At 34.4% G+C, this 16,342-nt stretch overlaps 1 protein-coding gene across 6 annotated transcripts in view; it reads right to left on the minus strand.

Annotated features, from left to right (window-relative positions):
• Positions 1 to 16,342, minus strand: part of LOC122568672 (thrombospondin type-1 domain-containing protein 4-like) — a 29,996-nt gene that overhangs the window by 9,866 nt on the left and 3,788 nt on the right. For 3 of the 6 annotated variants that reach the window (XM_043728743.1, XM_043728679.1, XM_043728706.1), the window contains exon 2: positions 12,033 to 12,391. The exons of 1 other annotated variant lie outside the window; for it this stretch is intronic. In XM_043728743.1, the coding sequence (XP_043584678.1) occupies positions 12,033 to 12,074 (42 nt within the window). In that variant the 5' untranslated portion in view covers positions 12,075 to 12,391. Of the gene's footprint in view, positions 1 to 12,032; positions 12,455 to 12,521; positions 12,637 to 16,342 lie in introns of those variants that run through there. 2 more of the 6 variants (XM_043728697.1, XM_043728687.1) reach the window with 2 other exon arrangements.

Below are 16,342 nucleotides of genomic sequence, written 5' to 3' on the forward strand. Positions count from 1 at the left end.
TACATGCGATGTTGACTGGAATGCGAGATGCAAATTAAAGGTAATGGAATTTTAACAAAACAGTTTCACAATAATACATTTAAAGTACATACTCGTGTAAATTTACAATGTAAAAATGTATTCTGTAACATGCGCATTGAGATACAACAAGGTTAGCATGTAGAATAAGCATAGCGAGGTCATAAATTAAAGTATCGAATAACTACACCGATTACTATCTTAGGACTGCTAACCGCTTTGATTATACTTATAACTAAATTATTTATAGATTTCATTCTGATTTAAAATTTTGCACAATGAAAGCAATATCAGCGGTATTTTATTTAAATGTTGAGAACGGGCAAATATATTGAGTTGCCCCGAAAGTTCATTCCGATTTTTAAGAAATTTGGTCGACATGAAAGATCGTACTGAAAAGTTTTTTGCCGAAAAACCTGAGAGGTTCTGGAAGAATGAATTATCAAAAATGGAAAGTATGGAAGATAAAGAAAGGTTGTGAATGTATACCGAATCCAGATGTACTTCGGAACGAATTTTTTAGGCGATCCAATATTAATTCTTATCTCGATAAACGTGAAAAATTGAAAAGAGGGATTGTAACATAGACATAAATTCTTATTTCAATATACTGTATAAAATATATTTGATTCTTTGGTAAAAAAGATTTGTAGGATTGGAGTCTTAAGCAAAGTTTAGATCTTCAATAGAATATTTTACTACTCTACGCGATTAATGCTAAACAGGATAAAGACAGAGATCCTTTCACATTGATTTTGCTAATGATTAATATCTTTTCGTAAGTATCATTTTAATTTGATTAATCTATAATTTCTTGCGATTAATCTTTTCTTTGATCTTAAAAAATTTGTTAGAACTTTATCATTTGTCATAACTGGTAATGTAAAACGCATAAATCAAAATTAATATTTCTAACAATAACCACGCAGGAAAACTAAAAAGCCTTAGTAAGTAAAAGGATTGTGCGTAGATTTATAACTCTCAGGTTGCACCGTGGCGGATACGATTAATATTCGTGTCTCGTAAACGTCTCTGTTATTTGCGACTTTGATCAAGCGTAGAAAGAAAAATTGCAATGATTTCTTAGAAGGAGTCTCTCTATTCCTGTGCACGTTGTATAATACAGTAAGGACGTAATTTCTGTTTGTCAGTAGGTGGGGTATCAATAAGTTGAAAATAACGTTGCGAAAGGAAATTCGAAGGATACTGTGACTGCACATATTTGTGATTGTATACGCACGAATGTTTTCTATCTCGTGGTTGATGAAGTTACAGAAGATTAAGATGATAAGGGATTGTATGTTAAATTGCTTTTAGTCTCCGTACGTGGGATTAATGTTGCATGGGCGTAGAATCGGTATATGGGACGCGAAAGACGAGTATAAATTACAGCGAAGACCACATGGCCACGTATGAGCAAGTGCTTCGATGGTGATTCAGGTCGGATCTGGAACTCCGTATCTATTACCACTATTTGATTGGACGATTAATAGTGCTGTGATGGCTTTCTTGAAAATTTGGTTCTATTTCGGTACGCAGTTTCGCAATTTGGGAATGCATCGATCTCGCCGCCGGGCTAGGAATGATATTGGACATTTATCGATGCCTTAATGGAATTTTATAAACGGAAAGGTATATCTAGTTTATGTTTTAATTTGTTGTTGATTATTTATTTTCCTGCCGAATTTAATCATATTACTGTAACTTTATATCGGTGGCTTTTATGAACCATTTTTTGTAAACTGAAATTTAAGCGGTGTGCATGTCATAGTGATCTATTTTATCAATTGAAGAATAGAGTAAATTGATTATATGTACATTAGGACTACCTCTTTTTAAATTTATCGTGGAATTTGTGGTTATCTGTTTATAATATCTTCTTATAATAAATAAACTTACAATAGCGAGTCATTTGTGATTCGGTTTTAAATTCAAGTCATTCGGTAGCCGGATAATGAAATCGGAAAATTCAATAACACTCTGATATCGATCAATTTGAGATTTTTAAGAAAGTAATTTATAAATCAAACTAAAAATTTCATTACTGTAATACTGTATCATATGACGGATATAATATATCATATTATCAAACTACTATACATGATTTACATTTAACAATACCCAGTTTATAGGAATAAAGTTGACATGAATCTTTGTACTTATGTAATGAAATTGAGAAATTAATAAAAATTGAAATTGATAGGATCTGAGAGGGTCGCACATCAAACAAATATCAAACTTCACGTGAAACAGATGCCTATAAAATTAAACGATCAAAAAAGCTCTTCTGACTGTCAGTTCGTTTTCTAGCGACGTCTAATGACTATGTCCTTGATATCCGCTAGAGCTGAACGCGACGCTATTCCGTTGTAGCGCGACACTTCTTTTTTTTTCAGTAAAAGCTAATCAGTAACGTGCATATAAAGCCGCGCCCTAACTGACACTCCTCGACTCTTTGATTGGATTAACCCAGGATGAATGTCAAGTTACTTCGCCGCTTATATGCTACACCTTGGCCACTGCTTGATGTTAATTGTATGAATATCGCATGAGCGAATTTATGCATCGGCCAGGGTGTAGAAGGGAACAATGCGAGTGGCGCGGACCTTTCTCGATTACCGTTCGATAATGTCAAACCACGTGAAACAGGTCCCTCGATTACCTCGATATTAACAACAAGGGTCAGGCGTAATGCGCACGAACACCAGATCTTAATGTTATCTCGAGTCGATCGTTATCTTGGATTTGTATTTATGACAACGGCCTTGATTTACAAACATCTCCGTGGGATTATGGTTATGAAGAAATTTATGGAATCCCTTAATTACGTAACGAACCACGCGCTAGGCTAGAAAACGCAATAATTCATCCGAAAGACTCGATCGGTACAGTATCGTGTTCAGATACTTTCTTTCGAAGAGACTGCTCTTTGAACTTTTTACTCCTTTAATTTCACAGTGACTAGTTGACTAGACACAGTAGTAGTTTCAAAGTGACTTCTTTTATTTCACATTTTTTTATTTTATAAAAGTTTCTAAAAGTAACATATGAAATTGAATTTCTATCTTCATTCTTCTTTTTTTCTTATCACTATATCTTTTACACTAAATCGCACTAGGAAAGAAGACTACACCCTTCTCATTCATATTGAGGAATATTAGAAAAACCACGAAAAAGGTTTTGGAAGAATAAATGGCGACTAAAATTTAAAAAAATTGTAATACACAGAGCTGAATTTTTCTTATCATTCAAAGAAAGCGTTAATTTGCATATAAAAATAGGACACTTCAAATCACAGTGCACAGAATTAAACTTCCTTTCTCTCTTCCTCCCTTCTTATCACGTAAAGTATCTTTCACACAGAATTCCACGATACTCCATCGCGAGAGAATCGCACATCCTTACTATTCGTTAATTTCCAAACTTTACGGATCAACCATTCGTTACACGACCAAAAATGTTACATCGAGATTTATGGCGTAGCGGTAGTGACTTGAAATAAACGACGAAGCCACAATACGCCACATAGTTCTATATGCGTGTACATACGTAACGCACACGTGTCACAAGGTTTCGCGATACTTTTAGAAAAATACACGCGTATGCATTTGTACAGTCACATGCAGCGGGTAGCATAAATCCGTGGAGGTGTTAAAGCACATTAAATTACGTCGTGCCCGTTAACTTGTAATAAGCGAGCCGTAATTCTCTCGAGCAACATTTACAAGCGGCTCATACGAGGCCACACCAGGTGTTTACACTACGATAAAGCAGTTTGCGTTCACGTGTACCTTGTACCCGTTCGTTTCAGGAACCACGTGTGCAGATTTGATTCACGTGAAAATCAAGGTTTCTGTATGGCTCACAACGCCTACGAGTATTTTTATCATCTTTGTATACTTGCGGTGGTGAGACGCATCTTTCAATTACGAGTTAATTAAACGCAAGCTATGCTAATCACATTAAAATCGTTAGATTTAGTAGGTTACTCGTATTAGTAGACTGGTCACGTAAAAATAGAGCATCATTCTACGATGAGATACGTCTGTCTATTTCTTAAATCTTTTTCGCTACGAAGTGTATTTCTAAGAAAAACATTTGAAGAAGATACGTTCGAATAAAAAGTGAAATTTATGGATTTCTTGGTTCAAACACTGTTCCAACGTCATGACTTCGTTGCTAAAATTTGACCTGTTTTAAGGTTGTAGATTTGCAATTTGAATATTGTTTATGAAGGTGATATGAACTTGAGATTTTGCTTCATTTGAATATTGGTTTAATATAGGATTATTTTCCAAGGAAGATTGTAGAGAAATCTTACTTTCTACTTCTTGCAAATATTTCATATAAAGTGTCACGATGTGTCATACATCGTAATGGATATTATAAATACAAAAAAGAGGGTCGAAAGTTGTGCGGTCATTAAGATAAGTAGCTAATTAATAATCGGTTTCAAAAGGGCCTAATGAATCATCATGGTTGTACGAGGAACCCTGCAGGTTCGGCATTATGCTTCGGATCCACGACGATGAGGATTAAACCGTTCTAGTGTCTACCAAAATAACGCAACAAGAATAAACGTCGAACTCGATTCTGATGCTATGCGTTATCGGTGCCGATCATCGTGACGCCATTTATCGTGTCCACAGTGAAATACGAAAGTCTGACTCGCTCACACTTAGTGTCACCTGTCTACTTCCGATAGAAAAATTTGCATCGTTTATCTCTCCCTGGTTTTTCAATAAGGATCGATTTAAGAACGTTTATCAAGATAAAATGTTACAGTTAACTAAAAGTTTCTTAAATATTTGAATAAATTTGCATAAATCTTTGTGTAACTTGCCATAAGTAATAACGAATTTTTGAATAAAGGTAAAAAATTGGGAAAATGATAACCTATGAAATTTTAATAGTGTTATGTCGTGGTTAGTGAATGTAGTTAATTAAAGGAACCAAAAAATTAAATGATCAATTTTTAATGTAAAATTCAGTTTTGGAGTGTAAGAAGTATTATGTTATAATTTAATATGATACCTAATAATTTAATATATGTATATATCTAATTTTATGTAATAGATAGGTGAAATAGTATAACAATGGAGAAAGAGTTTTATTATATATATATCATTGAATAAATAATATGAGAATATATAATTATATTATGTAGATCCTTAGTTTAGCAACAGGTTGAAGGAATAATTTCTTCTGAGAATAGAGACTGGTACTAGTTACACATTATCGTAATGAAGACCTTGTTATCATGTAACATATTACACAATATTTATTATATATAATTATTATAGCAACAAACATTTCTAGTTCATGTCGTAATAAATTATCCCATTATATTCTCAACAATATCTCATAAGTAATTTTTGACTGCATCCTACAACTTCATTGTAGTAGGCGCAATTTTAATATAAGAAGTTTTCAAGACAAACCGGTTACTAAAGTGGTCCAGTAATGCAGTTCAGAAAGCTGTTTCCTTATTTAACCAATACACACGTATTTTATACTGATAAGATTGACATAAACGTGCTGACGTTCAATTATTCCCCAGTACTAATAACGCAAATATCTGCATATTAAATTTGTTATTTCAAATTTTTTTATTATATATCTACGTTTATCTTAAATAAATTAGGTAACAAATAACATACCAATTACGCAACCATACTTCTTTCGTGCTCATTTTATACCCAATAGATTGCACTAATCTACAACTCCTTTGTTTCCAATTTTCCTAGCATATCTACGTTTATCGGAAACAAATTAAGTAATCAATACCACGCCACATATATCACCGATTACGAAAACAATGTATACATAATGTTTTATTTTTAATCTTCTATATTACTTTTATCTGAAATAAATTACTTTAAAAAGTGAAATTGTAGTACAATTGATGAGATTAATAAAATTAATCTATTTACAAAATAACCAAGAAAATGAAGCAAAGTATTTTGAAACGTCGTTATTCTCCTAAATCTTTGAATTGACATAACGTTACATCGAACATTTGTAGAAACGTTTCATCGTTTGAGGAATTCCATCCTTCTTTTCGCGCCTCTCAACCAGTTCCTCGCGCCGGATATAATTGACTTTTCTCGATAAGACCGGATTCCGCGGCGAATTCGAAATGCTTTTTCACGGTGGTCCGACAAGGCGAAGCGCGCCGAGAGGTGCGTCTAAACGTCTCGCTCTTCTCGCCCGCTCGTCGATCCTTCCACTTGGCGCGAGCAATGAAACTCGAGGCGTTTGCAACCTGCTTGCTGGCGCCGGTTACGCGTGCACGCTTCGTAATGCGCCAGATGAGAAAGGGATGAGACGCGAAAGCAGAACCGATAGCCGGCGAATAAGCGCGGTCACGTGCATCGTCATCGCGAAGTCGGACATCGTCGTAGAAACCATTCCCTCGACGATAGAAATTGTTACTGGAAACTACAAATGAAATACACTATTGCCCGTAAGTGTTTCTCTGTCCATAAAATAATACGTATCATGATGCATAAATATTTTATTTATTTAAGATATATGAACTACTCTCAAGTTATGGAGAATAGCATATATTTTTTTAAATAAAAATGTTTTTTGGGAAAGGCTATTGCTTATATTTGCTGGCTAGTTATACTAAACACAATTATTATTAAACACAAAATGTTTAAAGTAATTATCTTTGATATTTGCCTTTGTAAATTTTAGTGTTAGAACGTATTTTAATTGAATTTATTCGCGCGCAAGATGTGTGTATCGGATTTCTAAAGTAACGAGTCGATTTTTTATTTAATCATAATCTCTTGTGCAAGCTTGAATTGCATACTTAACGAGTGAAAAGACATGGCTGCATAATCGAGGAAGGTCTTGTATAGGTAATCGGATACTAAAATATTATTGAACTGTTTCTAGCTATGAGCATAATCTGCAGAAATTAGTATGTATCTCTGGTATTAATTAAATCTAGATATTGGACTTGAACGTGTAATATTTTAGATATTCAATGTAATACTCTGATGGTTACAGTAATAGTAATAGCAGTCTAGAAGCTCCTAATGAATTAACGTTTGACAGCTTGCATGTTGTTGTTTCTCAAATTTTTAGATTCTTTTCGATTTAATATTTTGCGTATATTTTATTTATTAATTAGCAATTTAATTAAATAGGATGATACTGTTTAAAAAAAAATGAAAATTGTAAGAATTGAATTATTAAAAATTATCAAGATGTAATTAATAAATCTATATAGAAAGACGGAATATTGAAAAATTCTCACGAAGAATATGAAGAATTATATAAAGACAGTCAATGGAGACTCGAGTAGCTTATGACACGTGGTCGACGAGCAATACAAGTCCAATGATTGTAACCTGCGCGATCATGACCCTGCACTAAGCGCGTGTCATAACGTTGGGACAGAGACGAGACAGGAAAGTGATAGCCCATGAATAAATATCTTCTTACTGTCAGTCGAGAAAACGTGCGCGTAAGAGCAAAATGATCGTCATGTGTCGAGTGGAGGAAAATTTAATTTAGAAATTAGGTACATCAAGACTGAAGCTAATTATTTACTTATTACTAAACATAAAAGTATAAATTTATTCATAATACAAGAAATTATCATGAAATTATACAATGCAATAATGACGCAAATTATCATAAGATTATAGAGTTCTTAAACCTCTTCCCAGTTTAAAAGAGTTTTATGATCGTGTAACAATGTTTACATAAATTAATTATCCTGAAATATATCTGAAGGATTAGAATTCACAACGTTCACGTTGGTTATAAAAATGCTATGAAGAGATTTCTTGTATATATCGCAATCGTTTTACATCTGACGACAAAGAAGAAAAAGATAGCTTTGCAAGTAAAATGTTTGCGGGAAGCTATGGTATATTTGTAATTTATTACAAAACCTTGGACTCAGAGTGCTTCTTCTGCCTGTCCTTTGTCACGAAAACGGGGAAACATTGAGAGACAAAAAATTTCCTGAATGTATCATATTCAACTCATCCATAACAGGTGATACTTTATGTTTTTAATTCGTTCTATTAAACTATCACTTCGTGTGCAATTTATCTATCTTAGATACATTGATTAGATCAAGTCTTTCAACTCATCAACGTTAAATATAGTTACAATAATCATGAAGTTTCCTTATACATTATATTACTATTGTTAAGTTTGTCCATATAAAATGTCGTTTCTTCTGAGTTTGAAGTTTTATTGTCGATTCTCAACCATATTAAAAAAAAAAAGAAATTTGCTATAAGACGGTTTATATCGCAATAAGGATATCAGAATCTCTTGTGATCCTAAATAATCAGGATATTTGCTTAATTTATAATCTAATATTATATGAATATAATTATCCTTATATGAATCTAAATTTGGAAAATTGCTTCAAACTTAAATTTAGCATTCGAAGAATATTAAATATATTCTGCCGTTCACCTAAACAATTTTTCAAGTGCATAAATTATTAAAAAAAAACAATAAATAAAGAAACTATAAATGTTTCATTCTAAGAAGATTTTAATTCCAGAATTGACAAATTTGGATTAAATGAAAAAACCTACCTATCTACAAGGAAATAAATAAGATTTCCAAATCCCTTTCCGCCCGAATTGTCAAAAAAATTCCATGCAAATTAATCCTCCAATATCAATAGACCACTTTCTCAAAAGGTTACTTTCAGCCATCCATAAAGGGGTTTCTGTACAAAGAAAAATCAAACGTAATATCCTCCAACACCTAAAAGGTCAACTCCAACGCATTCTACGAAAAGACACTTTACAATAACTCTAAAACACCCTGAAGAAGACGCGTCTCTTGAATACCACAGGCCACCTTCAGCAGTAACGTGGGCGCAACGTGATGGATTTCGATTCTCATGATTGATGAACGATCTTTAACCTCAGGAATGTCACACGAACGAGATTTAACCGATAAATTTGGATCAAGGATAATATTGTTTTCTGGTAAGAGCGGTCAGAATCTGTTACAATGTGTTATTCGGTCGGTCTAAGAATATGTGTTACGTGGAAGATTTAACGGATGGAATGCGTTTCACACAACGTGGTACTTCCTAGACAGACCTTGGGCATTACAGACGGGTTTTGGCTCATCAAAGGAAGGAGAAAAATCGACGCTCGTTACAATTAAACAGCGTAATTTACGACACACGAGAGCCAATAAATAAAAGAACATCTTGTTTTCTCAACGGAGGGTAGCTTGTCATCATTCTCTTTATGATTAATCGTTAGGCAAACATCACCGGTGTCTTTATCCTAGACCAGTTCTATTTCGACTCTTACAGTAATCAACGTGATTCGTATCATATAACAATATTTCTCAAGAAACGTTGATTAATCGTAAGTACAAAAATGCCAGATTTGCGATGGATTTATTATACGTGTTGATGAAGATGACGTTTGGTCTGACATAGTTTCTCAGAAGTTTTGAACAGTCGAGAGTTGCTTTCAAATTGATAATAAATGAACGATACAGTATCAAAGTAGTCATGCGTTAAATTAGAACGATTATCTTGATGATTGGTAACATTTTAATAAGATATGATAAGACAGTAGAACGATGTTGAAAGTGAGAAAGGATATACTTCTTTATACCATTGATTTCTAACCTGTTTCCATATTTATTAAAAACTATGTTAAGGCAGTAGCTTAAAGTTTGATTGACATAGCGCAAGATTTATGCATCTTTTATGATAATCAACGAGAGAGTGGTAGAATTGTAAAGCAATAAATAACTTCGTTAATTGGTTCTCATTTTTCCTTCACAACATGGCGCCTTTATTCTCATAAAGCTGACGCCCTAGCTGTTTTATCTCCATGAGGATATCCATACCATATTAATATTCTCTTAGTTTTATTCGAGCTCAACAACTCCTTTTACGTGCGACGAACGTGATGCCGGACCATTTCTAACTCATACTACTTTGTTATTTAGGATTTATTTGTGTTTTACGTAAAACCGAGGCTCGTCCCGCCAATATATGTTCCACGATCGTCACTTTATTCGTCATAGTTCCTAATGGACACGAAAAAACCGGTTTGAACGGGTCCCTGGCGAAGCAACGATATATTCTTTGTAATTTTGAAATACAACCGTTCATTAAAGGCGTACGCGACGACTATTTATCTTTTCGGCGACAACGAGGTCTCGTTAGACCGTGTAAATGATAATAATAACGATGATTAAACTAACGACTAACGCCAGCAACGATTCATTAGCTACTCGATGCGAAAAACATTGCTGAATTTACGAAACACGCCTGGCCGATTTGCTGGACGCGTCCCGTGTCGCCTACGACCGCTTGAAAATGCATGAAATTTGTTTCGTATTCCAAATTACCTGCTATTATAAACTACACGCTAGGAGAAAGGAATTGCCGAGTCGCTGCGTTTTACGACACTTTAAGTTACTTTAAGTTACTCGAGTTCGCGTAAATCTCGTCTCACATTTAATAAAAATAATGAAACATTTAACCTATTTAGAACATTCGTAATAACGTAGTATCGTCTATTTTTACAAGCCTATATATAAATCTTCGGATTATCTTTTTTTAACACTCTATGTGACTAAGAAGAGAGACTTTAAACGCGTATCATTTCATTTCTGTATTTTTCTATGGTGCTCACTAACTCTTGACCAAACAAAAATGGATCGAAAAAGAGAGCGGTGGGAACAAAATCGTTTTCCTCGAGAAATGAATTTACGAGCGTCTCAGCGGATCCGTTTTAAACATAGAGATGAGGAAGCTCGGAAGAAAGCCGGGAGAGAAACTCCTACTCTTTCGAGGCTGCCTCTCGACAGTGTCAGGAAGAAATACACCGACACGCTTTCAACGAATTTTGGTGACACGCACGGATAAAGAGATGCTTCCTAAAAAGAGTCACTCTTATCATCGTGACACGAACGAGACACGGCCGTGTGATACTTTTTATTGGCCCGTGGTGGTAAGCCCCCGACACAAGAACGAGAGACGCCTCTTTCGGTCTTCTCGTGCGGCTCGAGCGAACCAAAAAGAGAAACGAAAATAAAGAAAGAAAAAGAAAAGAAGGCGGAGATGGAGGAAAGATCGAAGAGAAAGAGAAAGGGCAAGAAAAAAAGGTGGGCCCTACGCAGTTGTGCTTTTCAGCATGTGCTGAGAACGTGGACGAGTTGGAACCACGAGGCGCCAGATATCCTGTAATTTGTCTTTCAACGAATCACTTTCGACGACCGACCGGCACGACGATTTTTGTGCAGCGTATAAATTATTATATTCACGCGCAATCTGGAGATTAGCCACTGTCGTTCGCAGTCTCCTACGTGATTCGTTCAGGAATTAAATTAGTTATGAGTAATATTGATTAAAAGTGTAAAATATTGATTTGTGAATATATAATATAGACAAGTAATGAACAATACTTGAATGTTTAAATATTCCAGAAAGAAGATCTAGTTTTCATCTTACAATATTCCAGTTTTAATATATTCCTCGATAAAAAAAAGATTCTTCACTTTATAGTGTCCCAATTTTTACATATTTTTTTGGAGAAATCAAGGTTAAACTAAAATATCTTTCTAATAGTAAAATATTTTAGTTTAACCTTCACCATTTTTCTAGATAAGAACTAAATGTCAAAAAGAAGTATTTGAGTAAGAGTATAACTTTTACTGTCAACCCAGTCCATATTCGTCGAAATTAAGACATCTGACTGACTAATTTATTCCTTAATTTCGAAACCAAACAAGCTTACAAAAGTATCATAAAAATTGATGACGCGTCGCTCAAAGAAGCGAGTCTTTTGAATCGGTTTCAAAGACACCGCCTCCGCACTTACACCCTTTTTTTCTGTCCATATACGCACAGACAGTTCAAATGGCCGCACACTAATTTAATCTACGAGTTTGGCATTGAAATTCAAGTCAAATTGGAACTGGTCCAGAAATCGTTCTAACATGCGTTAATGATAATAAACGTTTCCTTGATTATATTATTCGGATCTTACCGTCAGAGATATCAATAGAGAGAACAGGAAAGCTTTATCCATCTTGGACAATATTCTTCTTCCGGTTCACGCTCCACGTATCATCTTCTTTTCCACGTAACCTTCTTTTCGTTAATTTTCTTCGTAACGAGTTTCGAAATGATTTCGCGAACAATTCTTTGTCATTTTTCGAGTACACCATTAGTTTTGCACCACACCACGGTATCTCGATTCAGTTTTTGTTTCTTCGAATGTCATCGAAATCACAGTAATCAAAGTAATTACGTTTCACTCGTACACGCTTTTGTTCGTTTGCACCATCCCACCGTTTATTACGATAATTTACAAGATGTACGTTTTCTTTCGTTCCGTTTTCATATCTTTGAACAAAATTAGATAATGAATGGTTATTACTAATTTTTTGCTACCTTTATGCTATTTTGCTACATTGTACAGAAAAAAATCAAGATCATTACGTGTAATTAAAGATAATACAAAAATTGTCGATACCTGATCTTTGTTTCGTAAAAATAGAATTCAAATTATCTCATTGAAATTCAAACACGTTACTTGCGCGTTGAAAGAACAAACAGACCCAGCTGTATTCCTAAATGGTAAAACTATACTGCAAAGGAACGTTATAAAATACTTAGGAATGCATCTGGATAGCAAACTAACATGGTAATATCTTATTTCAAACAAAAGTCGAATAAACCAAAATCAAAAGAAGAAACAAGAGCTATATTGCAAAACTAAGTACAGAAATTTGCAGAACAATAATAAAATCAATATAAAAATATTAATTTCGTATCGTGCTCTGGAGTACAGCAGTAAATATGTATTAAGAGAATCGGGACTCATATATATTTTTATCATCAATTCTATTTTATAAAACAAATGGCAAATTATATCTAGAGAAACAGAATTATGTATCTTCTATGCTATACCAAAATAATGTGTTAGTTTTGGCATTATAAAGAATTATAACCACCAGCATCATAATTCATCCTTAATCAAGAATCTCAATATTTCTACTTTTCCCTTTATATTATGTTTCTGTGCTCCTTCTCACGACTATTGGGTACCTCTGGCGTCAGCAATTTTCCATGCAACTTTTCCACCGATTTATGATACGCGGATATTATTTATTGTTTCTTGCGTTACCATGTATCCGAGAGGCACGCAGGAATTTCCCCGCTGATATCTAAATTGTGATCAACGCGACCGCGCGAGTCACGGATAGAAGGATAGCAGGGATAAGGAAATTATTTACACGGGAACGGTTGTGGCGCGGCCAGATAGAAAGAGGCATGGTACACTTGATCTATAGTTTGCTCGTAATTACATCGGTCAAACCAATAAATCGGTGACCTTTTTAGATTTTTCATCGTTCCGGTTTTTTCGCAACACTTTCCTCCATGAACGAACAAGACAGATTTTGTTCCTCTTGTAATTGTTTAATTAAACTGCGTGTTGACAAGATTGATCGATACGTTCGACGCAAAATTGTAAGCCACTTTCAACGCTCAGGGTACATACGTGACCTGCTCGTTTCAGCCAGATATTTTTTAAATGAAAAATTTGTAAAATAATTATTTGATTCTATTAATGATTTCTCTATTTCGTAGGAGAATTAGAACCCTTTTAGTGGATTAAATAGAAGAAAAAATGACATGATTGTTACAGAGTTCGTTACGTATTACATATTACATTAATGAGAATAATTAGATGTGTAACGTGAACGTGCATGGTTTTATGATGATTCAGGTTGACGCATGCTAATGTCGAATGCGTGTAACATGAACGGCAAAAAGTTTGGAACCGTTCATCGAGAAAGCGGAACGATAAAGTATTCCGTTGGAAATCGTTGGACTATTTTTAGGATTGTTTTAAGAAAGGCGCCGTTTCTGTCGTTTGTAGAATGAACGCATTTCAACCGAAAAAATATATTCGGCGTTTGAACAATATTTTAATGGCACCGAAGGTGGGTGGAGGATCGCCTACTATTTTTAAGCCGTGTCCTCGATTTCCGGACGATGATGCAGCCTGCACTATCAGCGAATTGCCGTTTCCCATTTCAAGACGATCGAGACTTTTTCTTTCCAAAACTTTTATGTCCAAGAAAAATGAGGAATAAATTATCATAAATTTTTCAGAAATTTTAAGTTGTAAAATTTGTACGAGGGGGTACAAGGAATTTGCAAGCAACGAAGTACAAAATACAGTTTCTAAAATAACGATATAAGAAGAAATTCATTAATTTTCCAAAACTTGCATCACTTGAAATTATACGTTTGTTTTAACTCGAGTAATTTTCTACTTCACTCGTTCTACAATATTTAATTCGTTAAACTTCAGCCATTTCTGATTCTTTTCTGAAGATAATTAGATTGATCTGAAAAATTATAGTATCATATAAGTAATATTATTATAATTTAAATATTCTTAAACAAACTGCTATAATATTTATATCAGAAGAAACTGATTAAGACAGAAAAATCAAGAATATATGTACATAATTTAACTCACAAGAAAACTAGACCATAAAACTACAAATATTTTGAAAAAGTCGATTAAAACGATCTCCAATAAAAAAATTTTAAGATAAAAAGTCCCACTTACATCAATATCTTTATATCTCAAGTACTCCACTACTCGAAAACTCGATTCCGTCTAATAAAAATTTTATTGAAACCAACTCGCGAGTACTCCTGACGCACACACGTACGGCACACAAATAACACTTCACCGATGGCCAAAGAGCTCCGATTCGACGCACGATCAAGATACATATTTTGCATCGTGAGAAACGAGTTATGATGCGACACGAAGGAAATTGGATATTAAAGAAGCCTTCGAGTCCGTGTACGTATACGCACGCACATAATGCCTTCATGCTCCAGTTGTTAGTGAGCGTTAGACGGGAATCGATATTAGTCGTGCGTCGACCTGTCGAACGTAATCGTTCTCCTACATAGAATTATCCGCTGAAAGCGTGCCGCGCGTGGAAAATTATTTTTCTACCGGTTCAGACATTCCATCGGTCTCTTTCGTTCTGGATTACATACACCACTGCTCATAAGTATCCGGACAATTTGGTCATGGTAGTAACAGCACCCATTTTACTGAAGTCTACATATTAATAACGAATATATAGTAACAATATGCAAATTGTATTAAAGTGTGAAAATTAATGGTCAATTAATCATTAGAAACAACACTTACTGTCTTTTTATGGACTCGCCAGGCTGTAAATCTAAATTGATTATTAAAAAACATAGCTATAATATATTTTACCAGTTATATACTATTGCACACAGTGATTCATAAAAGTATTCGAACACTTACCATACAAAGCTTTTATGAATATATTATGCATGTTATACTAATGATTTTGAAATTTCATTAGCACTGTAGCGAGGTACAAATATCGTGATTGTATTGGTAAAATTTAAAACTAATTCGAAAATGTATCAGAGGTTACAATAGATCTATTGCAAGCATACACTTCGCAAAAATCATTAAAGTATTTGAACAGTCAATTTAATTCCATCCTTAATTATATTATATCTGTATACTAATTTTGCACGAACTGCGAACTTATAATAAATATATTGTTACCTCTATATACGTTTTGGAATTAGTTCAAACTTTTACCAACATAATCACTATAGTCTTCTTATTACAGTGCTGATGCAATTCCAAAAAAGTGTCATATGACGCACGTACTATGTTCACAAAAATTTTCAGTGATAAGTGTTCGAATACATTCATTGTCAATCGTATGACGATTATACAGAACAAAATCATTGCATCTTAATTTATCCATAAAATCTCATAACTAAACTTTCGACTTTGTCGAAAATAAACAAGAGTCTGGATACTTTCGAGCGATCGTGTATGTCGCACGCTGAAAAGTTAAACGCCGCTGCAACAACGTGGCAGCACGAGATTTTTCCCGGCTGGCGCCATACATCGATGGTTCCAGTAGATCGATCTCAATTACGCCTGGTTTACATTATCTCTGTTTTAATCTATTGTTTATCCGGCACGTTTCCCGCCACGCTGCCGTGTCGCTGCCACGGCATCGAGCAGTGAAATTTATGGGTCCAGTCGAGAGCAAAAGGGATTAGTTTATGTTTATTTTGCGGAATTGAAATGGCGCGGAATGTGGGGCCAATGGGTACGCAACACGTGGAATTTATGAAGCAAGAAGGAAATAAGAAGACGGAATTATTGCAGGTGTAATTATGTACAGTCGGTAGATACGTTCACGTTTTTCTTTTTCTTTCGCGGCGACTTCACGAAAAAATTGAATTGATCGAGTAGCA

This window comes from Bombus pyrosoma, linkage group LG1 (genome assembly GCF_014825855.1).
Source record: "Bombus pyrosoma isolate SC7728 linkage group LG1, ASM1482585v1, whole genome shotgun sequence".
Lineage (NCBI taxonomy): Eukaryota > Metazoa > Arthropoda > Insecta > Hymenoptera > Apidae > Bombus > Bombus pyrosoma.